The sequence below is a fragment of the Phyllostomus hastatus genome, unplaced genomic scaffold (assembly GCF_019186645.2).
Source record: "Phyllostomus hastatus isolate PE091 unplaced genomic scaffold, TTU_PhHast_1.1 phas_contig_29, whole genome shotgun sequence".
Taxonomy (NCBI): Eukaryota; Metazoa; Chordata; class Mammalia; order Chiroptera; family Phyllostomidae; genus Phyllostomus; species Phyllostomus hastatus.
In genome coordinates this window covers 47,969,819-47,997,015 of record NW_025333835.1, presented here as the reverse complement: position 1 = coordinate 47,997,015, position 27,197 = coordinate 47,969,819, and the positions used below count along the sequence as shown (strand labels likewise).

The 27,197-nt window shown below is 55.7% G+C and overlaps 1 protein-coding gene across 2 annotated transcripts; it reads right to left on the bottom strand.

The window, feature by feature from the left end:
• Positions 1 to 12,618: 12,618 nt before the first annotated feature.
• TUBA8 (tubulin alpha 8) lies at positions 12,619 to 25,210 on the bottom strand. 2 transcript variants are annotated; one of them, XM_045838949.1, is made up of 5 exons: positions 25,066 to 25,210; positions 18,934 to 19,156; positions 17,494 to 17,642; positions 15,304 to 15,984; positions 12,619 to 12,931 (listed from the first exon to the last, which is right to left on the bottom strand). In XM_045838949.1, the coding sequence occupies exons 1-5, from the start codon at positions 25,066 to 25,068 to the stop codon at positions 12,638 to 12,640; spliced, it is 1,350 nt and encodes a 449-aa protein (XP_045694905.1). In that variant the 5' UTR covers positions 25,069 to 25,210; the 3' UTR covers positions 12,619 to 12,637. The 2 variants fall into 2 exon arrangements, with proteins under 2 accessions (XP_045694905.1, XP_045694907.1); XM_045838951.1 differs by lacking the exon at positions 25,066 to 25,210 and adding an exon at positions 19,266 to 19,356.
• Positions 25,211 to 27,197: the final 1,987 nt, after the last annotated feature.

The following is a 27,197-nucleotide window of genomic DNA, read 5'->3' as shown; positions in this document are numbered from 1 at the left end:
AAGAGCTCGGTGCCCCCGACCACACAGTCGCGTGGCGCACGCCACGGAAGTGCCCGCAGCACCGCGCTGTGCCGCGCACGCGACCTGGAACCCGCCGGCCTAGGGCCGGACGAGAACTGGGCCCCCGTCCACGCCCCTTGTCCCACGTCTCCCCATTCCTAACGCAGCAGAGTGGGCTGCCCCATTTTCTCCGCCCCCACCCCAGGGTCCCCGCTCTGGCGGACCAGATATTCGCCCCGGGGTGCAGACCGGAAGCCTGTCAAGCCCCTGGCCTGAAGGCCGCTCACAAGCACCCTCACTGTTGTCCACACCCTTGCCTTCCGGTGCAGAAGATATACACAGAGACACGTTGAAACGGAGTCAGAGCTGCTGCCCCAGGGGAAATGCCTCACAGGTCGGAGGCCTCAAGCCTCTGGATGTTAAAGGGGCGGAAAGCACCTTCGGACTGGGCCTAGAGCAACAGGGTACCTCAAAGGACTGTTTGCAAAGACAACAGGAAAGCATTGTGGTGACTAAGGGCCTGCTGACTACCAGGCTGAGAACTGGAAGCATTGCCTAGAGTTAGTGTCCGGGGGAGCTTGTCTGCACCAGCAGAGATGCCTGGGTGTGGAAGACACACCCTGGCCTCTGTGTCCTCGTCAGGGCAGTGACTGGCTTTCCCTGAATCAGAGCTTCCTGGAGAGCTGTTCTTTATCTCCAAGGCTCACTACTTCTCGTGGTGGCCTTCGGTTTTAGGGTAACGCTGAAAACCGTGTCCCGGCAGGCCCGGGGGTTTTCCCAGGTTCCCAGGCACGTTGTGCACAGAGCTACTGAACTGCTGGGCTCCCTGTATTCTCGTCACAGGGGGAAGAGCCGTCTCTGCACTCGGGGTGGGTGAGCATGCCACTCAGACCCCCGCAGGGCAGGCACCAGGCCGGGCACAGGGGTGTTAGTGGCCGGCAGCTGCCAGCTGAGTCCTCGGGGAACATGCCCCAGGGAAGGAAGCTAGCCCAGTCCCCATTCTGGGGCCAGAGGAGGAGCAGGTATGAAGGCTCGGGCACCGAGCCTGCCGGCGAAACAGCTCTGAGGGTCGTCCTGCCCCAGGGCGCCCCTTCAGTTCTGCCGAGGCCTCTGTGGTGACCATCCAGCGGGCCCCCGTCTCTCTCCCCACCCCTGCTTTGCTCACCCCAAGAACCCTCCTGGACACACATCTCAGACAGAGTCTTAGTGTTGAAGCGGATGTCCACCCGCGAGCCCCGTGTGCCTTCCGCAGCTTCTGTTGCACTGGGCACGGGGCCCGGTGGGTCCCGTAAGCGAGTGAAGGCGGGAGTGGGTGAGGTCGTGTAGGGAATGAAACAACTTCCCAAATAACAAAGTGGCTGTCACGTGGAGGAGACACAACTGGACTTACTGTCTGTGGGGCCCGGGGGTCGGCAGGTCAAACTACCTACTGTGTGACAAGCACGAAGACACAGGTGTTTCATAGGGAACACCCAAGAGCTTCCTCACAGCCCTGGCGGAGGCCCGTAAGCTCGGGTTGTTAGCCCGGGCCCTGCAGGAAGGGACCTGCAGAGCTGGGACCCGCACTCGGACCACATTCCTGGGTGGCCTGTGTGTGCGTTCCGTGGGAGAAGCCGCTCCAGAGAGCAAGTCCTAAAGGACGCCCTAAAGGCCCCTGGCTGCCGAGGGCGGACCGAGGGAGACAGGTTTTGACGCAGAGCAGCTGCCTTCAACGTGTCTCGTGGAGAGTGTTTTCAGTGTCCGCCTCCCTGAGCGTGCGTGGTTCTCAGGACGCTCCAGCTCCCTCTGAGGAAGTCCTCACTGAAAAGCTCGTGTTGTCATCTGTGCGCCGTGGAAGATGGGGACCCCTGGGTCCAGGTCCTGCACCAACGGCCAGCCTTTCCCACGCAGCCCCTCCCCCAGTGCCACACACGCTGCCACGGGGGGCGAACAGCCAGCCTGGACGCCAGTGCCCCTCCTTTGGGTGGCAGACTTGTATTTTCTTTTTGGAAGCCATCTGGGTTTTCAGACCACAAGGTCGCCCTGGGGGTCATTTGGACGCACAGCGTCCACAGTGGCGGCTGCAGTGGTGCCCGCCAGCCCCAGGGAGAGCGGACCATCATCAGCCCCTAGACTGTCAGATGGGACTTCAGGAGAGAACTTGCACTGAACCACCTGCTCCACCACTGTTGGGAACCGCCCTGCCTGGTTTCAGAAGCTGTAACCCCCGCCAAGGTGAAGGCTGAGGGAATGACCTTGGACCATAAGCCAGCAAGGAGACAAAAGCTTATCTCCCTGGCTTCTGTTCCTTTTACTTCACCCTGCCTGGCCCCCAATGCTTGGTCGGTTAGCCAATGACGGGTAAGATTCCTCAAGGAGGGAACAATCTAAGACAGGCACGATCACGTGGGAGGCCCCCAAGGAAGGACTTTGGGGGCTACAGCAAAAGGGGGTGATGGACCCTCGCCCCTCGGCTTTGACATAGCCTGAGTCCTCACTGTCTACAAGAAAATCTCCTAATCTCCTGACTGCCTTACTTCCCTTGCTCCACCTAATCCTGAAACAATGACAGGGTGGTGCCGCCCTGTGCTGGAAAGGGCGGGTTCCCCAGGCGATCTAGCCTGAGAAAAAATATGTAAAATCTTGTGAAACCTGCTTTGTTTAGAATGCTCTCAATTAAATGATAAGGGTCCAAGCAAGAAGTGAGTTTGTTCCTCAAAGTTTTACAGTTCTTTAGCTATCTGACCCTGACTCATAATAGGCCCTCAGACTTCCTTGTTATTTGATCCTTACTTCCTGGTAATGAGTAATGAGCTTTACCTGAATTCCTGTGCAAACGAACCCAATAACAGGCCATTGAGGAACTGGATCCTGGTCCTTCTCCTGTGAGAGATCGGCCACCTTTCCTCCCCAAGCAGATCATGTCTTGGTAGACTTGCTCTCATCCGTGGTGGACCGGGGGCTCTGCTGACAAAGCTCCCCCACACACCACAGCAAGAAAACCCACCAGCCAAAGAGAAAAGCCCGTGACCACAAGGGAACAGAGCCAAGAGACAGGGACAGACAGAAAACCAGAATCCCGCGGCCTTCAGCTTCAGCCCTGGAAGCAGCCACGCCTCAGGCTGCCCGCCCACCATGCCCCCCCACCCAGAGGTCCTCTGCCGTTTTTCAGATTAGTTTGAACTGAGTTCCTGCCCCTTCCAGCTGAAAGGGTGCTGACTGGTACTGATTCAACTTCTAGGGCTCTCTCTTCAGGAAATAACCAGAGATCTATGTAAAGATCAAAGATCTATGTAAGAGATTATTCACCAAAATTTGTTTTTATGGCCCATTTTCATTATGTATTTAACAAACAAGGTAAAATGAAATATTGATAAGAAAAGTAATGACATTTAGGAAATTGAGGGAAATTCATTCCGTTACCATTTTGTCCATTCTTCTAGACATCTTATTGTTCCTCTTTAACAGTAGGTGATTTATCAAATAAGGATTTTTTTGTTTTGTCAACTGCCAAAAAAGAAAAGTACCCTTCCAAATTCAAGGGCTGCAACACTATAGTAGCAAAAAAAAAAAAAGCCCCAAAAATACAACAATAAGAGTTAACTAAATTATGATTCATAAAATGAAATATTATGGTGGTATTAAAATAATTTTAGACTGTTTAATAAAGATGGAGAAATGACTATATTTCATTGAATAAAAAGAAATGATAAATCATATAGTATGAGCCTAATTTCATAAAACACAAATGTAAGTACACACACACACACAGAAAATGATTGGGATGAAATATAACAAAAATGTCATTGAAAGGTAAATCTCACTGGTGGGATTGCACACAATTTCTGGGTTTTTTTTTTTCCTTGTTTTCAAATGTTATTTTTTTATTTTTAGATTGAGGTGATGAGAAGGAGAGAAACATTGCTGTATGGCTGCCACTTGTGCGCCCCCTACTGGGGACCTGGCCCTGCAACCCAGGCCTGTGCCCTGACTGGGAATTGGACCAGCAACCTCTCAGTTCGCAGGCTGGCACTTAATCCACTGAGCCCTCCAGCCAGGGCTCTTGATTACTTCCCTTAATTTGTAAATATACTGTAATTAATTGATATGTAATTTTTAAATAATAATTCACTTAGAGGATAGATTTAATATCTTTCAATGGAGCCTTTGTTGGCATGGTGTTCTCGTTCCAAGATCCCAAAACTTAACAAGTTAGGAATGAAAAGAAGTGTAAGAATCTTTTTTCTTAATTCTTTTAGAAAACGTGGAGGAAAGAAGAACATCTGCAGTTAGGAAACAACTAAATATAAGTGGATATCTTATTACATTCATGTTAACAAACACCTCCTTTTCCTAGTAAACATTTATTTTCAAAAGTCACCAACAGCTGTTCCTCTTCTGAGTCTCAGTCTCGGAGAGTAAAGCTGAGGACAGGCGACAATTCCGTGAGCAAGACACAGGACTCGGCGGCCACCCTGAGGGGGAGCCTGACGGAAGAGTCACAAGGGGCCAGCCTGTGCTTTCCAGACACTTTCCACCAAGACCTGGGAAAGACTCACTGCAACCAGAAAGGGCAGCGAGACTTGGGCTGGCGGGCCAGGTGCTAAAGGGCAAGAGACGGAGGCAGCAGCCTTTGGAGCTGATGGCAGAGGAGACAGGTAAGGGACGCAATAACAGGAAGGAAAGTGAAACTTAGAGTCCAGAGGGTGGGGAAGGTGGAGTGGGCAGACGGCTGATGGCTGAGCTCAGCGAGCTCGACAAACATCCACCCCAGAAGAGAAGAGAGGAACACCTTAAGGAAGCCGAATTTTCAAAGTCAACCCCTGACCAAAAACTGGCTCTGACAGAGGATTTTTAAGGCATGGCACTGGATGTATGACAGTGTAACAGTGGACGCATAGCATTACACATTTGTCAAGGCTCACAGAACACAGACACCAAGAGTGGGCCCCTTGTCAAGTGCAGACTTTGTAGTCCATCAGTTGTGACAGGTGTATCTCTCTGGCAGGGGAGGTTCATAAGAAGGAGGCTGGGGACAGGGGCCCTGTGTGGGGCGTCTGTGCTTCCCACTCAATTTGGCTCTGAACCAAAATTGCTGTAAAAAATAAACTTTTTAAATTTAAATCAATTAGGGTAAAATTGGTTGATAATGCTTTTTTTTAAATACATTTTTTGTTTCCAAAAAACAAAACCAACTTAGCTCCCATCTTTTCTAAATTTTTACCCTTAAAATAAGTAGGAGATGTGACCAACAGAAGCAGCTGGCTTGGGCCCACAGCCCCTGCAGCCACAGAACCCACCAGGGCGTCCAAGAAACACCAAGTGTGACGCAGGAAACCTAACGTGGTTCCCGTCACAACGAGGCTGTCTGCAAAAGCCCCGACTCTGTCTGTAAATGCCCCAAGAAGAACAAAACCAGCAGGCCTGGAGCATGGCGCAGGCTGCCCCAGTCTTCCAGACCCAGCCCACGGTGCCGACAGCAAACCTGGCCCTCCTTGCTAACCACTGGCTGTGCTTCCGCGCTCACAGTGTGCGGGGCAGGCAGGTGACTGCACGGCACCTTAGACCCACAATAGGAGGGGATCTCAGGGCTACTCACTCCAAAAAAAAAAAAAAAAAGGAAAAAAACACAACCATGTGAAACACATTAGGACTTACCTTCTTTTTTTAATCAAATCTTTATTTTTTAATAAAACATTTTATTTCTTTCTTTACTTATTTTTAACGAGAAGGGAAGGGGGAGGGAGAAAGGGGAGAAACACATCAGTGTGAGAGAGAAACATCTATCAGTTGCCTCTCCTACACACCTGGACCTGGGACCTAACCAGGAGCCCAGGCATGCTCCCCGACCAGGAGTCAAACCCCCACCCTTCCCCTTTGCGGGACGACGCCCAAACGACTGGGTGTGCTGCTCAGGGCAGGACCTAACTTCTTTTAGCCTGCGTACATGTTAAACACTTTCCCCTTTGCAAGCCAAGAAATCACTGTGCCAAAGTTCCAAAACTGTGCAGCACTTCTGTTAATAGTGAAAAGGGGAGATAAAAGCCTTTTCTGCAGTTTTTTGCTAATGCTCCAAAAACCAAGATGAAGCTACATACCTGTATTAGTCTCCCACCCATTGTCCTGGGAACATGACCAGGATACGCAGATTTAACCCCCTCCCCTCCCCTCCCCCCCTCCCCCCACCTCCCTCTGCACAGCATAGCAGAAATGTGTTTAAATATCTGCCTTGTTTTCTGGAGCAATTTCAAAGTACAGCCACTTCAGTGCTGCAAACTATGCCGTTAAAGCCTATAACTTAACTTTCAAGAACCCAGAGTTTCCGGGGTCGTAGAATGAAGGTTTATGTTTAAAGATCTAAATTTATCTTTCTTACGGGAAAAGTGGGGAGGAGGTAGGAAACAGACCAAAACGAAAATACTGTGATTTGCCCAAATGGACAAAATTTTTCCAGTGTCTCAATATGTTTTCCCACTGACCCAGCAATTCCACTTTTAGGAACTTTCCACAAATATATTTTTATATTAGTATGAAGGTGTACATAAAATATTTATTGCTCCATCATCTACACCGGTAAATATAGGAAACAACCTAAATGTCCATGAGCTCTTTAACAGATGAGATATCCTCACATTATGTGCCAATTTTGAAAAATTAGGAGATATATCTATATGTCTCGTCATGGAAAGATGCCCATCATATACTGTCTAGAGCAAAAAAAACAAATCCCGTAACAACCTTAAAGACTTGTACATATATAAGTTTCTAGTACACGAAAACGATACTGAGTTGAGGACTTAGAGAAGCTTTTGTTTCTACATTACATCTTTGTCTAGCTGGCTTGTGTACTGCATTTTTTCCCCACAAGCTTGAAGCCATGCAAAAAGTCCACATAAATATATCCACTTGGAAAAAATTCATTCGTCCCACATATGCATGTAATGACTATAGACCATTATTAAAATTTGCTGATCCCCTAATATATTCCTTAATTATCCAGGGGCTAAGCATAGCTCTGTGGGGTGTCTTTCTGGAAAGAAAGCTTCCAAATCAGCACCAAACTTGCCTTAAGTGCCACGCCGGCGCCAAGCTTCCACTGCTGAGCTGGATGCTGGAAACAGGAGAGGTCCCCCGCGCTGCCGGCTCCAGCTCTCGCCCAGACGCACTGAGCCCGAGCCCGAGCCCGAGCCGAGCCCGCGCCAGAGCCGCTCGGCCCGCCCACTCCACCTGCCCCGCCCGCGCGGCTTTCGATTCCCACGGAATGGAAAGTGAAACTCAGCGGGGCGCTCAGCCCGGCGCCCGCTGCAGCAGGGCGCCTGCGCAGGCGAGCCCGGGAGTCGCTGGGGGCGCCCCCTCCGCGCTGTTCGCTGGCGCGTTTAAATCAGCTAGGTGTGTAACGCACACGTTTCGTCCAGCATCCCGAGGAGACGCACTTCTCCCCATTTAACATTTTCAGATCGCTGCGCACACGATGCGGTTATTATAGTCGCTTGGCAATTCACAGTACACAGGGCAGCATTTTCCCCTTTCCTAGTGCTAGAATTTCCTGAATTGTTTACCTTAAAATCAACACGGTGCGTAGTGGATGAAATCTGGCACACAGGCATAAAGTTGTTACTCTGTCCTGCGGTTCTGCTGCCAGGGTCCAGGGGGTAAAGGGTAGAGCAACCCCGGAAAAGAAGGTGCACTATTTATTTCTCATTAGAAATTCTAAAGGCAAGGTCTACTTCAATGCAAACAGGAACCCCCAATTTGGGGTGCTGGGAAGAAGGAAACTATTCAGAGCAGAAAGCTCATCTGTGCAACAGCTCAGCTGGGAGGCAGCCCTGGGAGGAAAGGGTCCTGGGACCAGCGGCCATGGGGTCAGGTTCCTCTCCTGGGCACACTCTGCTCTTCCTGAGGCTGGAAAGACGCCCTTCAGCAGAAAGGTGCAGTTGCCTCCCAAACCAGAGCAGAGCCCCAGCAGCTGAGGCTCGGTGGACTGAGCACTGGCCTGTGAACTGAGAGGTGGCTGGTTCAGTTCTCAGGCAGGGCACAGCCTGGGTTGTAGGCTGTGAGAGGCAAGAAGTCTGTTTGTCTCACACGTAGATGTTTTTCTCCCTTCCTTCCCCTCTCTACAGAAATAAATAAATAAAATATTTAAAAAAGAAAAAAATAGGAGGAGGTGGCTTATATTGACAGAAGTCCCTTCCCCTGGCCCCTGATTGATCTGCCCTCATGCAAATAAAGACTCCAATCCTGGAAGTTTGATTGGTTCAAGAGCACTGCCCTGATTGGTCAGAACAGAGCCACTCTGGTTGGTCAGAGCGGTATCGATGATTGGAGGGAGAAAGCCTTAGTCCTATTGGTTGAAATAGGATTCCAGGGAACCTTTATGAGGCTGGCAAGAGCACAGTACAGGTTTTTCCCTGAAATGCAGTTTGTGTGAGAGGCTCCTGTGCAGGAACTGCTGCTGAGCTGTTTTTAAGAATTTTAGCTCACTGAGCTACTAGGAGTGCTTCTTAGTAGATTTCTTCTTTCCCAAGGCTCACAACCTCTAACATCTGCTGTGTCCCTGAGAAATGCCAGTCTCTCTACTAAACTCTAAACCTAATTTGATCTAGACTACAGCCTCTGGGTGGAAAACCTATTTTTTACCCCAATTTTAAGGATGAGAATATTGAACCTCAAAGAGGTTAAATGACCTGCCCAAGGTCAGAAAATTACAAGAGGGGAGCCAGGATTTCAAAAGGGTCTGACCTGAGAACCTTGGGTCTTAACCAGCCCCAAGTGTGTAAAATACAGGCTCAGTGAAATTGAGAACCTGCTGGGCATGCAGATACATAAGGTTAAAGGACCTGTCACATACACACATGAATGGCTTGTTGCCCCTTTATGTCATGTGTGTACACTTCTGTGGGTAGGGGCAGAAGGGCCACCTGCCAGGGGCTCAGGTGCCGGCTGTTGGGCAGGGATGCGGGATGCAATCTGCCCACAAGGGCCCGTCCTTTGTGAGAGCCGTCCACCGGCAGCGGTGAGGGTGGGAGGTTCCAGGAATCCAGGCCTCCTTGAGTCGGGTCTGCAGTGAGGTGTCACGGCAGGAAGATACTGTACATGTGTACACAGTATGTGTGGGTGGGCACATGCGGTGTATATGCCTACGTCCACGTGCGTGAACACGTTCACCCTCTCACCTGTGCTGAGGCTCCTGGTGCCTCGCAGTGTGAGCAGGAAGCAGTGAGGCACACAGCACAGCGTGGTCTCGCTGGCACTTGGGTTTTGGGCAGACAGCCTGGTGTCACACAGCACATCTGCTGACTGTCAGTTGTGCGGCCAAAACCAGAGACGTGCTAAGTCTTGCCAGTGAACAGGAACCTCGTAAGTCCTCATGGGTGAAGGATATTGGGGAAGGATATTGCAAAGTGTAGTGCAGTTTGCTAAATATTTTAAGTCAGTAGAACGTTAGGGAGTAAGCTCTATTTGCTTCCAGGGATTCTTAGCAGAGAGCTGTTTCTAGTCGACTAATTCTTTCTACCTGAATCTCGGTGACACGGTGGAACAAAGTAACTGGTGTTGCTGCGTCCGTGGAGTGGACAAGAGCCGAGCTTGGGGCTAGAGGCTGGACACAGGATGTGAGATCCATAACGGTTATTGTGAGGGCTCTTTCTCTTCCCTTCCCAAGCAATTCTGTGCTAAAGCCACCAGGTGGGTGGAGCACAGGAGGCACGCACACAGTAGGGTTCCGCGGTGGCCCGGGGCAGGAGAGGAATTGCATCCACGAGATAGAACTGTCTGAGGAAGCGTGTGGGCCTCTAAGCAGGGGAGAAGGGTGTCCACACATGGTGGGGGGACAGCCCAGCACACAGAGTGTCAGAGCCCAAGCAGGATGAGGAGGGCATCCGCCCAGGCAGGCTGCCCAGCGTGGATGTCAGAACCACATGGGGTACAGGGAACATCCACAGGGGGAGGGGGCACAGCCTGCCAAGTTGTTACTGGACTCCAGGGCTCGCTGCCTGCGGTGCTCTATTCAGGCTCAAGATGTGGTTGTCGTAAGGTAGTTTTATTTACTTGCAGCAAGTAAAGGAGACAGGATTCGCATCTCCTAGATGGGGTCTGACCGTGGCTTATACACACTATTGAGTCAATTGCATGTTGATATCAATATTTATAGAACATCTTCTCCGACAATAGCAGAATACATGTCCTTTTCAGACCACTGGCATGACATAAAAATGTGTGGAACACAGTTAAAACAGCACTGAGGAAGAAAAAGTGTTTAATCCTCACCCAGGGATATGTTTTATTGATCTTAGAGAAGAAGGGGTTGGGGGAAAAGAGAGAGAGACATCAATGTGGGAGAAAGACATGGACTGGTTGCCTCCCACAGGCGCCCTGACCGGGGATCATACCCGCAACCTTCTGGTGTGCGAGACGACTTTCCAACCAGGCCACCCAGCCGGGGCCTGAGGAAGAATTTGTTGCGGTAAGTGTCTGCGTTAGAAAAGAAGTCTCAAATCAGTGATCTAAACTCTACCCATAAGAAACTAGGGGAAAAAAAGAACAAAATAAACATCAAGCAAGCAGAAGGAAGGAAATAATAAAGAGTATAAATCGATGAGATTGAAAACTGATACACGAAGAACAAAAACCTATGAAATTGAAAGCTTATTCTTTGAAAAGATCCATAAAATTGACCAAACTCTAACAAGACTGACAAAAAAAAAAAGATACAAATAATAAGTATCAGGAATTGAACGGATACTATAGAGACCTGGTGGCTACAAATCATAAGAACGGAATACTATACACACTGCATATATAACTTTGACAATTTACTCCAATTCGACCAATTCCTTCAATGGCACAAACTACTGCAACTCACCAACAGAAAACAGATTATTTGCATAATGCTCTAATTTGTAAAGAAATTGAACTATTATTTTTTTAAAGATTTCATTTATTTTTAGAGAGAGGGGAAGGGAGGGAGAAAGAGAGGGAGAGAAACATCAATGTGTGGTCGCCTCTCACAGGCCCCCTACTGGGAACCTGACCCACAACCCAGGCCTGTTCCCCGACTAGGAATTGAACCAGCGACTCTTCAGTTCGCAGTCCGGCACTCAATCCATTGAGTCACACCAGCCAGGGCTTAACTATTAATTTTTAAAACTCCCAAAAATGAAATCTCCAGGTCCAGTAGAACTCTGCCAAATGTTTTAAGAGTTAATATTAATCTGTGATGTACACTTCCGGGAAATGAGAGGCCACTTCCCACCTCATCTTAGGAGAGCATTGCCTGGGTACCGAAATCAGACACAGCACACAAAAGAGAAAACTGCGCACCAACATCCCTCCTGAATTCAGATGCAAAATTCTCCACAAAATATTAGCAAATAGAACTCAGCAATGCAGAAGAGCTCTATGCCCTGACCACGTATGGTTTTACTCCAGGGATCAAAGTCGTGTTCAATATTCAAAGATCAGTGTAGTCCGCCATTTCGTGCTACTTCCAAAGAATATTCTAACAGAAGCGTCTGGGCACAGCCAAGTACTAATGAGTGCACCGGCACGTTTGACAGACAGGGGCCCACAGCAGTCTCGACATCTCCTGAAACCCTACCAGAGCTGCCAGCTTCGGGCAGAGCGCACTCACGACGTGCCCTGTGCTTCTTCAGTGGCACACGGGTTCTCCCCGCCCCCACCCGCCCCTTCCCCAGGCAGCAGTCGGGCGCTCGGCCAACCACTGCCGACAGACACGGTGCAGGGCAGACTCGAAACCAGGCCGGCGGCCCCTGGGCACCCCTCTTACTGTCTCCAACACAAACTCTCCGCACCTCAGGCTCTTTGCTCGTAGTGAGAACACCCGTGTTCAGACGGCCGGGGCGGGGGGTGGGTGTGGGGATTAGCGATGAGGTCTGTGTGTATACGTAGTCACTTCCTGCTCCAAACCTTCCAGTGCCTCTGTGTCTGCTGAGAGAAAAGCCTAAACTCCTCTGGGTGGTCTGGGAGGCCGAGTTTGCTTGGACCCTGCCTGGCTGCTGCGGCTCCCTCTCCACCACCCTCCACCCACAGGCGCCCCCTCTGCTCCTCAGACACTCCACGCTTGTCCCCGCACCTGTGTTTTTGCCCCATGCCCAGCACCCCCGGTTCCAAAGCTTCCCAGAATGGCTCTTTCCTGCACTGGGGTCCCCACGAGGCCTTCCCTGACAACCCAGCACTTCTTCTCACCACTGCTTGTTCACCTCACATCACTTGACACCGCCTGAAGTTGTCTCGCGTGGGTCTTGCTGTGTGTACGGGGCAGGAGAGGTGTCTGTTCCAGGACCTTCCCGAGGCCCAGATCCTCCCCTTCCCTGGGTCTTACCTTTGCCTGGCCAGCAGGCTGTGTTTCGGGGTGGGCACAGCCTAACCCAGAGTTAAAAACCCTGGTCGGGCCTCCGCACGTGTACCTTGGCATCACCTTAACCCAGAGATGGTGACTCCCGTTTTCTTTATTGACACAGAGCTGCTCCTGCCCAAGGGGGGTCGGACAGAGCACAGCGCCCGTTTCAGCCCAGCCACCTGCAGGGACGGGGGTCAGACCGGGATCTGGCTGCAGCTGGGAGCGTCACCTGTGACAGCTACAGGTGCTCGGAACGCAGCAGCAAAGACAAAGAGACTCAGCCAAGAGGAACCTGTGTATTTAAAATTCCTCCCCTTCATTTTCTTCTTCAAACGAATCTGTCCCCACTTCTTCATAATCCTTCTCCAGGGCCGCCAGATCCTCCCGGGCCTCGGAGAACTCTCCTTCTTCCATGCCCTCTCCCACGTACCAGTGGACAAAGGCCCGCTTGGCGTACATGAGGTCGAACTTGTGGTCCAGGCGGGCCCAGGCCTCTGCGATCGCCGTGGTGTTGCTCAGCATGCACACGGCCCGCTGCACTCTGGCCAGGTCCCCTCCGGGCACCACAGTCGGAGGCTGGTAGTTGATGCCCACCTGGGGAGAGAGAAAGATGGGCAACCCAGGCAGGCGCAGGGTGGCCGAAGGATGATGCCCCTGAGGCACCTTCTGGACGTGGTGTGGGCACAGGCCAGGGGGTGGGGCTGGGGGCTGGGGTGGGACGAGGGGAGCAGGAGGCCGGGGCGCAGGCAGGTGGAGAGAGGTGAGTGCTGAGGAGGCTGTAAAGGGGGGTGGGCACAGCCAGTGCAGGAGGAAGGACTGGGGCACCTAAGGACGGGGAGCACAAGCAGCACAGGGCTGGGCGCAGAGACGCTTGTGGGGAGGAGAGTCTAGTGGACACCAGCGCACTGCCGGGGCTGCTACGAGGGGGAGGTGAGTGACATGTGTTCATCCCCGAAAGGAAAGCAGGTGCCCTTGGAGAGGCGAATTTATTTCTGGACTTGAGGTTACTATGAAGTGTGTTCTTCCTCGGCGGTCATCTGAAGCTCCCCCGAGCTCTGTTGTCAATAAATTTAGGGAAGTTTCTCTGCGAAGGGTGAAGAGCTGTTTACAAGGTCATGGAGAGAGTCCAGAGCCATAAATAAAAAGGTCCAAAGGGCCACGGCGATGGGGTCAGTGTTAACCAGCCTCGTGTCTCTGGGGAGCGGGACTTCTTGGAAGAAAAGCAAGGATGCCAAGCAAAGGAAGGCAGCTGCAACCCCCGCACTGGCGGCTGGGCAGGGTCCAGCCGCCGAGTCCAGCCCTGGCTGACGGTGGGGCTGTTACACGAGAAACCTCCCTTTCCCTCACACACATGTCCAACCAAAGCCAGCCCTGGCAACTGGAGGAACCTGGAGGAAATCTAAGATGACAAACTGGGATCCCACTTATGGGACGCTGAGATCCTTGGTGCCATCCAAAAGACACCTCTTCTACCCAAGCCACCCTTCAGTTCTCAGCTTTGAAACGCAGGTCCTCTTGGGAGGAGGAGTGGGGAGCGGCAGCAGGCCCCACAGCCAAGGCAGTAAATGGGTTCACCAAGGTCAACAGTTCCTCTGGGGCTGAAGAGGCATCTTGGTGATGGGGGTGATGCTGAGACGGAGCAAAGACTAGAAATGGGGAGGGGAGGCCCGAGCAGCAGAGACGTGCCGTCTCCTCGCCGTGCAACAGCAGCCTCCCTGCGAGTCCCAGGGAGAGAGCACCCTTGGGACAGGAGAGAGGAGGACGTCCCGAGAACCAGCTCCCGCAGCACGCTCCCTGAGAAGCAGGTCCAGGTGCTGGCTCGGCTCCTCCTCCGGGAAGTGACCCCGGAGCTCCCACTTGAGAGAGCAGAGAGACGTTTCCCCACCGCCCTCCGTCCTCCGCTTTTTCTACTCTTTCCTTACCCTTTTTCCTATCAGCATGTTTTGCTGTTTGTTTCCATTTGAAAGAGAAAAAAGGACTGCATTTTTTTTTTTAAGATCTTGGCTGTTTCACAATAAAGATCAAGACTGACTCATACAACAGGCAATCTAGAAAGAAAGATTACCTGTGTCACGAGGGGCCACACGGGGAGGAGGACAGCCACACGCCCTTGCCCGAAGGTCGGCCGGGTCAGAGAGAGGCGGGCACACGAGGAAGTCCCACCAGGGGAAAACCGCGTCACGTGCATGGCTGCCTACAGCCTGGCACTCGGTAACCCTCTGAATAATTCAGCTCTGCCTCCTGCGCGGCCCCAGTCAGTGGAGACGGCAGTGCCCGTCCTGATGTGGAGTCCAATTAAAGGCCGTGGAACACGGCGCAGAGTGACGACCCAGTTCTCGTGCGTGGAGCTGGCCGCTCACCCTGCCGTGGAGCTCAGAGGGGCCGCTTCACCAACACCCAAAGTCCACCTGGCCCTGAGACCCGGGGGTCTTCCCTGGACCGTCCGAATCCCCCCACAGATGGTTAATCTCACAATAAAGCAGGACACGCACAGATCTTTTGTTAAGAGGAGGGAATTACACCTCTCTGGCAACCCGAACAATTGGCCTCACTCCATGTGCCAATCTGTGGTCAGATCACGACGACCTGCACCCCTTCCTCCTCTGCACCCCCCTGCCCTCACTGGTTCTTTCCAGCCTGCCCACTCGGCCCCTTCGAGGCACTTGCAGGTCTCAGGGCAGGACCCCCCGCCCCCCTCGCCACTGCCGTGCCCCTGCCTGCTTTCAACAGTCCTTCCCAGGACGTCTCTCCTTTGCCCGAAGTAAACGAAATGATAAGCGAGTGAGCGAAGGAAGGAAGGAACGAAGGAGTAAAATGAACGTTACCCTCGGGCTAAGCCCCTCTTCCCGCAGCAGCGGCCCATGATGCCCGAAGTGCCGCCGGAGCCCACGCACCACCCACCCCGCCCCGGGAACGCCCCTCAGCCTCCCAGCCGCCTGTCTCCTCCCTCACGCAGCAGCTCTCACCTTGAAGCCTGTGGGACACCAGTCCACAAACTGGATGGTCCTCTTGGTCTTGATGGCGGCAATGGCAACATTCACGTCCTTGGGCACCACGTCCCCGCGGTAGAGCATGCAGCAGGCCATGTACTTGCCGTGCCGGGGGTCGCACTTCACCATCTGGCTGTTGGGCTCGAAGCAGGAGCTGGTGATCTCCGCCACGGACAGCTGCTCGTGGTAGGCCTTCTCGGCGGAGACGATGGGCGCGTAGGTGACCAGCGGGAAGTGGATGCGGGGGTAGGGCACCAGGTTGGTCTGGAACTCGGTCAGGTCCACGTTGAGGGCCCCGTCGAAGCGCAGAGAGGCCGTGATGGAGGAGACGATCTGGCTGATGAGTCGGTTGAGGTTGGTGTAGGTGGGGCGCTCGATGTCCAGGTTGCGGCGGCAGATGTCGTAGATGGCCTCGTTGTCGACCATGAAGGCGCAGTCGGAGTGCTCCAGGGTGGTGTGGGTGGTGAGGATGGAGTTGTAGGGCTCCACCACTGCCGTGGAGACCTGCGGGGCCGGGTAGATGGCAAACTCCAGCTTGGACTTCTTGCCATAATCCAGGGACAGGCGCTCCATCAGCAGAGACGTGAAGCCGGAGCCAGTGCCGCCGCCGAAACTGTGGAAGATCAGGAAGCCCTGCAAGCCGGAGCAGGCGTCTGTCTTGGGGGAGAGAGAGAGGAAAACAGCGGTGAAGACAAGCCTCTGGGAGCACCCTCGGGTGGACAACGGCAGACAGCCCTTCTGTCCGCCCCACGCTAACCCTCCACGGTTTTGTGGGCGTGAAACCAAAACAGCCTTGAAGGAAATGCTGTTTTCAGGAGGGGGCTGACCTTAGGAGGCCTAGTGAAAATTTGGGGCGGCACACTGCGCGCGTGTGCACACACACACACACACACACGCACACGTACACACACACACACACACAAGCCTGTAGGTACGTGAAGGTTCCCATCCAGCGGCTTTGTTGAACCAGGAGTGAGAGCTCCAGGACCACAGGGGTCAGTGCCGATGTCCTTGGAGAGCCCCCAACTCCCGGCCCCTCCCCCGCCTTCCTCACTCGATTCTGTGGAAACTGCCGGCCTGCACGTCGGAGCCCGACCTTGGAAGGTGGAGCAGGGAACTGGTTTCAGAAATAGTAATGGAGTCAGAAAACCTGAGTTTTAATATCAATTTGCCATTTCCCAGTTGTAAAAACTTGAGCAAGTTATTGAATCTCTCCAGACTTCTGCTGCTTCGCGGTTAAAGTGGGTCAGCACAACACACTCATCTCACAAGGTGACTGTGATAATTGAGGAGGCGGCACAATACGCTGAGCAAGGACGTGACCTGCGGTGAGCACTCCAGGTGGGCTCCTGTCAGAACGAATTGGGTTCCTGGAGTCTCAGAACCTCACCACCAGGTGTGGTCTATGGTCACCTGACCCAGTGGCTTTGAACTTCGTGGGATCAGACAGCTTTGAGACTGATGACTACTGTGACCCCTTCTCTAAACTGAAAAAGTGATCATATAAGAAATGTGGCATCCTTAGCTCCCAGGGAAGAACCGCTGATTAAGTCCCACCTTCTTCTTTGGACAGATAAGGAGATGGGGGTTCCAGTAGACAGTGGCCACTCTACACCTACAACTTTGAGTCAAACCAACGGGCTTAAATCCTACATCTGCCCGTTTCTAGCTGTGGAGCCTGGGCTAAGTTATTGAACTACCTTGGCCCTCTTCACCTGTAAAGTACAGTTTCTTTACCTGTAAAGTACAGGGAAGTGACCTCCTTCCTACCATTATTAAGGGGATTAAACTAAGGAATATAATTGACACTCATAATGGCATTTGTGAGTGCTGAAATGTATCCACAATCACTTCCTCTTCTCTTGCAAGTTCAATGCTTTGTTAGCCTCCAACGAGCCGAGAGCTCCGCCTCCTTTATGTCTGGGACGTCCCCCTGACACTGCCACAGAGGGTCCGTAAGTATTAATAGGGCTTCAGCCTGTAGGGTCGCCCGTGATGTCCGGGTGGAGGAAAGGGCTCCCTCGCTGCAGACGCTCCTCACAGAGCGTAAGGAGAAACTCCCAAATCTGAGGCCGTGAGCCTCCACCCCCTCTGCTCGGACAGGCGTGAGTCTGAGCCAGCCCACTCGGGCCTGATGCACCGAGTGCCGCCCCCGCTCGCACTTACCAGCTTCCTGATGCGGTCCAGGAGCAGGTCGATGCTCTCCTTGCCCACCGTGTAGTGGCCGCGCGCGTAGTTGTTGGCAGCATCCTCCTTCCCCGTGATCAGCTGCTCCGGGTGGAAGAGCTGGCGGTAGGTGCCCGCCCGAACCTCATCTACCGAGAGAGGGGGACCATTGGGTCCCCTTTCCTGTGAGAATACTGTGTAGCACCCTTCCAGGTCTCCACAGCCCCCGCTGGTCAAACTCTACCACGGCGAAGCCCGACAGCCCTGTAACAGACGGCTGAGACAATTCCAGGGTGACGCAGGCACTCCACGAGCCGGAAGCCAGGGCCTCAGGCAGGTGAGGAGAAGCAGGTGCTCCCCCGGCTGGCACCTCACACAGTCTCGGGGTCACAGAGCTCGCTGAACACTCAGGCCGACGGCCACTCCTTCCTGCTGCCTTCACCTCTCCAGGCTTCCCTCTCACTTTTTCTTTCATGGGGCAAAGTTCCCCCAAAGTTAACCTGCTTTCACTTGCATTGGAATGTGCTAGGGACACAGAGAAAGATTCAGGGTGACCTGCCCAGGTCCTAGGCTCCCCCAGAAATCACACCCCCCACCCACCTCCACTCAAGATGGTGACTGCATGTCAGGCCTTGGAGGTGGAGTGACCGGGAGGCAGAGCCAAGTGGCACATCCTGGAGAAGCAGGAGCCCGGGAGGCTGTGGGGGTTGGGGGGTGCCCCTCCCCTCTAAGTGTCCACACGACATGGGCCCATGGTAGACCAGACACCCCGGCCCCAGCTACACCACCCCCTTCCCTTCAGGGGTCTCCCATCCCTGAAGGAGCGCCCATTTGCACGGCGGCCTGGCCGGGTAAACTGCACTTTTCGTATTTGGACAAAGTCCCTGAGAGCCAGAGTCCCTGGAGTGTCCTGGGACTCTCACCCCGATGCCTCTGCGACGCTTACGCACCCCTTGCCTGTTGAGCCTCAGAGATGAGGGCAGACCCAGGGCTCAGGCCCAGGGAAGGGGTCTGGGGGTGGAGCTCAGGGGGCGAGCTAATTCCTGTCTCCTGAGATCCAGGAGGCTTGTGCTGGGACGACAGCCACCTCTGGCTGGAAGTTACTGCACGCCGTGTGCCAGGCCCTGCAGGGTCCTACCAGACCCACGGGAACAGGGGGCAGTTATCACCGAGTTGGGGATCTGTGCTCTGAGACGCTATTTGGGGGCTTCATTTGTATTTCACCCTCAGCATGTTGAAAGCTATCTTGACCATCTCATCGGTCTGTGCAGGTTCCCGTCAAGGGCGTTTTGTTTGCGGTTTGGAGCTGTGCTGGGCGCTGCCCCAGACCACGGGGAATCCCAGGGGCTGGCGAGGGCTCGGCTGAGCCACCCCCACTTCCAGTCCGAGCTCCCTCCCAGTCCCCCGCCGCTTCCCGGGGGAGGGGCGGGCCACACTCACCCACTACCGTGGGCTCCAGGTCGACCATGACAGCCCGCGGCACATGCTTCCCGTTGCTGGTCTCGCTGAAGAAGGTGGTGAATGAGTCGTCGTCCCCGCTCTTGCCGGCCCGGGCCCCGAAGGTGCCGTCGGCCTGGATGCCGTGCTCCAGGCAGAAGAGCTCCCAGCAGGCGTTGCCGATCTGCACCCCCGCCTGGCCCACGTGCACGGATATGCACTCCCTCTGCGGGGAGAGGACGGAGGCCGGTCAGAGGGCCCCAGCCGGGGTCCTGTCCCGCGTCCCCGTGTCCCCACGCCCCCCACGGCGACCCCCGGCCATGCGATGCCAGAACCGGGGTCTGTGGGCTCCAGTGTCCGAGTGCCACTGCGTCGGACCGGACCAGGAGTCAGCTCTGAAGAGCCACCGTTTCGTGGTCTGCTCCAGCGGTGGCTGCCCAGGGTTCATCCTTCGTAGTGAGACAGGAAGAGGGGGCGGGGGCACCCAGAGGAAGCGCGGAGTCGTTCCGAACTGCTGGCGGGGGGCAGGGCGGCAGAGGAAGAACCAGGGCGGCAGCAGCAGACGCCGCGTAGGCGGCGGTAGCCTGGTGTCGGCGCCTAAACCCCGACTCTCCTGGACCACGGTCACCCACGCCGAGTCCCCGGGTGTCACAGAGCAGCCAGACACTCACGGAAGCAGAATGCCTGGGGAGCACGTGTCGCGGGCGGAGTGAGCGCGGGGACCCCAGACGTGGCAAGGAGAAGGGGCTGCCACTTGAGGAGCCTGCACTCAAACTCCGGCGTCAGAGACCAGACCGGCTCTGTGCCCGGTGGCGGCTCCAAGCACGGCCGCCGGACGCCAGCCAGGCTTCAAACCTTTGGGTGGAGCGGAAGGCAAATGAGCTCCTTTCATAGCGTCTATACTGATCGCATATTAGAATATGTTGGGTGTATTGAGTTAATTAATTTAAAAAAATAAAGGGTTGGTGCATCCGCGAGGGAGAGTGGGGGGCATGTAAGTCAGGCTCCTCCTGGACTCTGAGAGGTGGGCCGTTTCCTCACAGCCGCGGTCCCTGCCTCCTCGCTGGGCCAGGCCCGCGCTAAATAAAGCCTCCCCTCGGGGGTCACTGTGATGTGGAGCCAAGGTTACCTGATGGGCCCCTGTACCAGCAGCTGAGGGGGGGTGGGGGTGTGTGTGGGAGAGTGCAGGCGAGCGAGCGTGTGAATGCGTGTGTCTGTGTGTGTGAGTAGAAGCCCACCTCGGGGTCTGCTGGGAGCAGGGCCCCAGGCCCCCGGCACAACCCACCTGTGGGAGCAGCGGCCAGCACAAGGGGCCTGCGCGTGACTCCCACCAGAGCCCAGCAGGGAAGCACGTGCCTGGCCTGTGGGTTCTATTCTTGTCTGTGACCCCACCTGGCATTTTCCAGCGCTGGGTGACCCGGGCCGGGCACAGAGCCTGCAGAGCGCGTGGTGGTAGGAGCCAGGGCTCTGGGGACCTGGAGGTTCTCCGGGCGTGGGGGCAGGGTGGCTGCCCTGAGAGGCAGCTCAGAGGGCCAGAGAGTCAGGACCCGTTGTTCCTGGTTTATTGTCACCCCTGGACACCAGCTCTACCCCTGTCACTGTGCCCTTGTCCTCAAGGGGGTCAGGTGTCCACAGCAGCCAGCCCACAACCCCTGCATCAGGGGAGGGCTGAGCTGCGCAGCCCCAGGCCTGAGTGAGGCTGCGCTAACCTGCTCGCTGTGCTGTGTGACCCTGCCCGAGTGACTTAACCTCCCCTTGTCGGAAGACAGCAAGTTAGCCGTGACACTTGTCGTCATCTTTACTGACCTCAGTGTCTTTGCCTTGAAATATGAGACCTCAGGTCCCCATGCCATTCACCTGTATTGTGAAGTTTACTTTCTGTGTTCCCCTTAGGGACTCAGTTCTGGCCTAAGAACAGGGGTGTCCCACATCCAGGAGCCGCCCACAACCAGCACACAGGCGACCAGACTGCACCTGCGCACCCGGCACTGGCCGGGCCTCCGAGGGGGCCCTGGAAAAGCCTAAGGAAGCCTCATCCCTCGGACATCAGGGTAACCACAAAGGCATCTGCGCTGCCACGCCTACGGCACATGTATGGGGCTGACATGTGCCGAAAGCCTGAAGGGGGCTGGGCTGGTTCCTAATCAGCCTCCAGGTCTCGTGGTTAGAAGTCCCCTCCTACAGGAAGTCTGGGGAACCACAGACTGACGCTGGGCCCTACTACGTGCTCCCACAATCCCTTTCCTCCCTGCCATTGCATCTATCACACAGTTAATACTTCCCTGGGGGAGGGCGTCCACTCTGTGAGGGCAAGAGCCCTGGTTTACTCCCTGAGGCCCCAGCGTCCGGCCCAGGACTGGGACACGGCAGGCTCCGAGAACAGAGGGATGATTAGCACAGAAACCCTGCCCCGAGGGGGCTTCCGTCTATTTATCAAGAAGGAGAGTGGCCAGGGCCTAGGAGGCATGGGAGTTCGAAGGAGGAAAACAAACAACTTCTGGCTCGGTTTCTTGGAGGAGGATATTTGCAGAGAGCCCGAGGAACTTGGACGTGCCCAGGCGGCCATTTGGGTTGGCCTCTGGAGCAGTGGGAAGGAGAGGCAGGAGAGCTCAGGGCAGGTCTCGCCAAGTGCTCACCTGTCTGAGGCTCACCCCCTGCGAGCTCAAAGGTCACACAGTGGCTTTCAGGATGCATGTTGTCACAGCCAATTATTTCTCAATGTCAGCCTGGGATAATAGCCGCCCTAAACTCTAGGATCTAGGTCAGGCACAGCCGGGAGAGGACAGCTCCAACAGCGTTTCAGGGGGACAATTACTGTGAGAACAAATGTGACTCATCGGAACTTGTCTGAATTGTCTCTGCTCCAAACCCTGCGATCAGCGCGCATGTGGGAGTCCTCATACCAAAGAGCAGACGGCCAACCAGAAACAGCCAGAGCCAGGAGCAGCTGATTCGCATCTGTGAGCAAAGGTGGCTCGACGGCTGGGGCACTGGCAGGGGTGGCACGGCTGACTTTGGGAAACGCAGGCCTGAGTGGGCTCCCTGCAGGAGGCCCCAGGAGGCCCGAGGCCCCGAGCCTGAGCGGCCCGTAGGGGCAGGTGCAGGAGGTCCTAGAGGGTGTTCATCTGTGTGCACGGTGCCCACGTTGCCCCCCATTCTCTTCCACAGGAAGATGCGGACCCTCAGTCAGATGCCAAGGCCTAGACAGCACTGTCAGACCCTGGGGGGCCACAGAGAAAAGGAGAGGGGTCCACCTCCTCCTTCCCCCCCCCCAGAGGGCCACAGGCTCCCACCCACCCCTCCACTGGCCCTGTGTACAGCAGCTCTTTCCTCCTAGGAAATTGTGTTTAACTTTTCATATTAGAAAGGACACTTAGTACCTGCATTACACCCCCTGCCCTGAGCCCGGGAGTTTCCCATGAAAATGCCCCCAGCTCCTCGGACCCAGCCCAGGCCTGGGGGGGGGGCATGCTCCTCAGGCCCCTGTGCTGCTCCCAGGTGTGGACCCAGGGATCCCTGCACTCAGGGCCGGGGACCAACGAGGCCGCCGCGACCCGCAGCCAGTGGAAACCTGGCTGGGCGGGGACCCTGCAGAGCTCAGCCTCGCCCCCCTGCGCAGCGGCCTTGGCGCAGGACGCAGACCCAGAAGCCGTGCCCGTCTTGCCCCCAGAATGCTCTGCCCTCCGCTGGCCCATTTTTGCAGGAACCCGGCTCTGTTGCGCTCCAATGCCTATTCCCATCCAAACTCAGCTGGTGCACCGGGTTCGAGGGAGGGCAGGTGCGGAGGCCCCGGCGCGCGCCCGGAGCGCGCCCCGGTGCGCACGCGCTCTCGCCGCCGCTCACCCAGCCCGGGGCTCTGAACCCTGGCTGGGCTCGGGCGTCTGTCCAGGCTTCTCCGCACCGCTTCCCAGGAAGGGTCGGAGTCTCAGCTCGGGGAGAACTGCTTCCGAGGGGACAATGCGCGCAGACGGCCCGCTCGAGGAGAACGGCAGTTACAAATCTCTCTCAGCCGGAACACAAAAACGCTGAATTACTTCTTGACCCAGAGGCAACTTCCATGCATCCCACCCCACCCCACCCCCGACCTCCACGCGCAAAGTCCTTCCAGTGAGGGTGGGGTTTGCGTGGTCTAGGTTTGTGGATGTGTCACCCTAGCCTCTCAGGAGTGAGTCCCAGGGTTTTCAGAGATTCTGTGAGTGGGAAAACGTCAATAAAATGGGTTTTCCCATCAAGACAATGCTGTCATGCAATTAAACCTTCTACATGCATAAAACCTGCTGTACAAAAATTAGTGTTCCAAAATAGATGTTCGTTTTTCAAACTATTCAACCATAGTTTCCAGTTAAACATCTAACTTCTTCAGCCCACTTCAATAAGGTTTGAGCTGTTTGAATTTCTGATTTTCCAGGTATCCTCAGAAACCTGCCTATTGAACACACATGGAAGGTGCTCACAGGGCCCTCGTGAGCTTCCTTTAGGACGTTCAGGTAAAAATCAAAACGTGCAAGAGAAAGCACTCTGAAAAGTAGAAAGCACTAGCAAATGCTAGATGTTATAAATACTGAATACACACTTGAGTATGTTGCCTAGGGTTTGCTCCACAGTAACGGGAGAGAGGGCGGAGGAAATAAAAGAGGCAGGAACCATCTACGTAGATAACAGTTGGAACTGGATGCGGCCTGGGGAGGGCTTCACGACACCACTCTCCTCCTGTTGTGTATGCTTGAGGTTCTGTATGACAGGAGTTTAAAAGCAAAGCTGGGTGGAGCTTTGCACGTGAGAACGCTAACCCTGCTCCATATCGTAGGTGAGGAAAAACAGTCCAGAGAGGCCGAGTGACCTTCTTGAAGTCACCCAGGCAGCTGCAGAGCCAGAAGCCAAAACTCTGAACTCCTGGCCTGGGCTCCTTCCATGGCCCCACACCAGGCCTCGGGCAGAAGTGGGTTCCTCTACCCACTCACTTTCCCGCAAGACATCCCCCTGTGTCCCGAGGTCCTAAATCCCCAGGTGTGTCCCGGAGCAGCTCGGGAGAGGGGCGGTGCAGGACACATCTGGAGCTAAAACCAGCGGAGCTGGGGCCAGAGCCGAAAGACTCTGGGCTCTTTCCACTCCAGGCAGCGGCCTGGGTAGGCCGGGAGGTTCTCCCCTGGCCTGCCTGTCACTGACACCTGAATCCAGAGAGCCAGGGAACCTGACCTTGGCCTGTGAGACTGCTCTTTCTGCCCCCTCCCCCACCCAAGTCTTCCAGCCCACCTCCCTCCTACTGAAAGACCGGGGCTGTGGACCAGGAGACTCTGGGCACCCGTGGGGTCACAGAAGTGGATTGGAGGTAACTAACCCACCCCAGGTTGGGGGGGTGCAGGGAGGGGTATTAGAGGGTGGACTTAGGGGTGTGGAGAGGCCTCCCCCCCAGCAAGTAAGATCCATGTCTGTGAAAGGAGACAAATGCTGGTGGGGGCCAGGCCTTGCACAGTCTGCTCAGCCAGCGTCCCCTGGCCTGCAGGGGGAGATGGCTGTGTGCCCAAGTCCCCCTGACTGACCGCTGGCAAACGGGGGAGTGGGCACGGTGCCAAGTGCCTCGGACGCTGAGACACTCAAGTTGGAAGTGCCCCAGACCCAGACAGATGGTGGGGCAGGAAGGGAGACCTACCCTAAGCCCCAGGCGACAGTGACGCCCTAAGTCCCCTGTCACATTCTGGGACAAGGACACGGGCAATGTGGTTGGATTGGGTGCCCTGGTTGGACCACTCCCCCTGGCCAGGGCCCAACCACCTGAACCCCTGGTTTGCCTCTGATCCCCGCACTCTGGCCCCTGAGCTTGAGGATCCCTCAGAGCACCCCCCCCCCCACCCCGTCCTGGTCCGGGCTCTCCGTGTCCTCCCCCACCTCACCCACATCGCCTCTCATTCCCTTTTAGATGCGACCTGCCCCAGGTGTGTACTTTACCTCCGTGAAAAACCCCCATCGGCACCAGGTATCTTACGCCCCTCGGTGCAGACCCCACCACTGTACCCTGGACTGACACCCCCGGAGACTGCCAACTCTACAGACCCGACGCGATGGGTCCCTTAGTCCCCACTGCCCCGGCCCCCATCCCCGGGCCCAGGCACCCGCCCGGGCCCCCGGCAGGCTCACCATCTCGGCTGCACTCGTCGCTCGCTCGCCTGCCGGCCTGGCCTGCCCTCCCCAACTGCTCCAGATACAGCCGCCTCCGCCGCTGTGACACGCTGGGCGGGAGGGGGCTGGGGACAGACATGCTGGGCCAGCAGCTGCTCTTGGGCATCACAGTGCCCGGGGAGGGCGGGGCCACTATGACCCGCCGGCCCCGCCCCACCCCGCGTGGCCCCGCCCCTGCCGGCCGCTCTCTGCAGCTCGGCCCTCGGGTCCTGCGCGCGCGGCCGCACCACAGGCTGTTTCCCGAGAGCGGCTCCGCGCGGGGGGACAGGCCTCGAGGACCCAGCTGCATGGGGAAAAAATGCGTGCGGAATGCCGCCACAGACCAAGTGTTCATCGCCTCGCAAACTCCCAGTCTCGTCCTGCTGCCAGCGCTGGTCGCCCCTGGAAGGGCAGGCCGGGCGCCAGAAGCACCTGGCTGGGGCTGAGTTGGCTGCCCTCGCCCTGGACCCTGGACCCGGGCGAGGACCGGGCGGGGGGCGCAGGCGGCGTTGTGGGGGCGGGGATGGCCGCAGGGCTCCGCCGCGGCGGGCAGGCTGCGCCCAGCTCCAGTGCCACTGCGCTAGGGAGGCGTGAGCAGCGGGCCTCGCACCTGTGCTGCGGATGCCTGCTTCTCCCACATCCAGGTCCACCCGGCCATCGGCGAGTTCGGGGATGTAACGTACAGATAAAGCAGTTGCTCAGTACTTGAGCCGCTCCCGTTCCCACCGCCCTATCGGGGTGCATCAACCCTGCACCATTGTTTCCAAATCTGGATTTTTTAAAATATATTTTATTTATTTATTTTTAGAGAGGGGAAGGGAGAGAAACATCAGTTTGTGATCGCCTCTCACGCACCCCATACCGGGGACCTGGCCCACAACCCAGGCATGTGCCCTGACTGGGAATTCAACCAGCGACCTTTTGGTTCACAGGCCCACGCTCAGTCCGCTGAGCCACACCCACCAGGGCACGTTTATGCAATTTAAAATATTTTCTAAAACATGTGTGTGTTGCTTTAAGACAAGAAGCACTTGTTTTATCAAGAGGCCGGCACGACCCCACCCCGGAGGGGCAGCACCCAGACGGCTTGGCAGACTGCGGGAGGTGCCAGGCCACTGCCTTCGGTTCAGCTTCTTCCTGGTCCAAGGGACCGAGGTCTGCACAGGGGGGAAAGGGAGGCCACCCTTCCCCTCTCAAACACTCTGCACACTAAGTTCCACAGAGGGTGACAAGCAAGGCCGTGGCTGGCCTGCAGGAAGCCCGAGTGGAAGGGCCACGGTGGCAGCAGCCCCTCCTGTGGGCGCCAGCGCTGGGAGCCCTGCAGCCCAGAGCTTCCCTTGCAAGACAGGAACGGTGGCGAGGTGGTGGCGAGGCGCCCTGCCTGCGTTCCTGGCCGCCGTCCTCTTGTGGCCGCTTCCTCTGGCAGATTTAACCGGGTGGCAAGGGTTACTTCAGTGCGAATGCATTCCCAGTTTGGAAAACACGGACCTGCAGAGCATGGGAGGCCTGCTCTCCCCTCCCCACTGTGACGACCAGGCAGGCTGCTCTGCTTGCCAGGAAGTGGCAGGAAATGCATAGCCGTCACCTGTCACCTGTCACTCGGGGTGGCTGAGCCTCTGAGTTTCGGAGCGGGCAGAGAGGTTCCAACGTGGTGAACAGGGATGGGCATCGGCCCACCCACTGTGGCCCATCACACAATGGAGCCTTGTGGGTCAAAGGAACGGGGCAGCTGCACAGGACCTGATAAGGTGCAGGTTACCCCAGATTATTTTTTAGGTGTTACAGTGTGTGTGGTGTGTGCAAAAGAAGGAAACAGGCAAGAGGGGAGATTACTCTGGAAGGGTAAACAGACTGGCCACAGCGGTGGCCTCAGGGCCAGAAACGGGTGTGTGGGGGGGATTCTTTCCGTGAATACCCTTTGGTAACTTCTGAATTCCTACCATACATGTAACTCAAGTCTATTTTTAAACAGTCTACAAACACATGCAGAAAAATGGGGGTCACCTGCACAAAGCTGTGAGTGACTCCAATCCCTTCTCCTCCCTACAAGCAGAAGTTGGGGGTCCTCCTACTGCCTCCTGCTCCCCCCATCACTGCCCACTGCAGCCTAA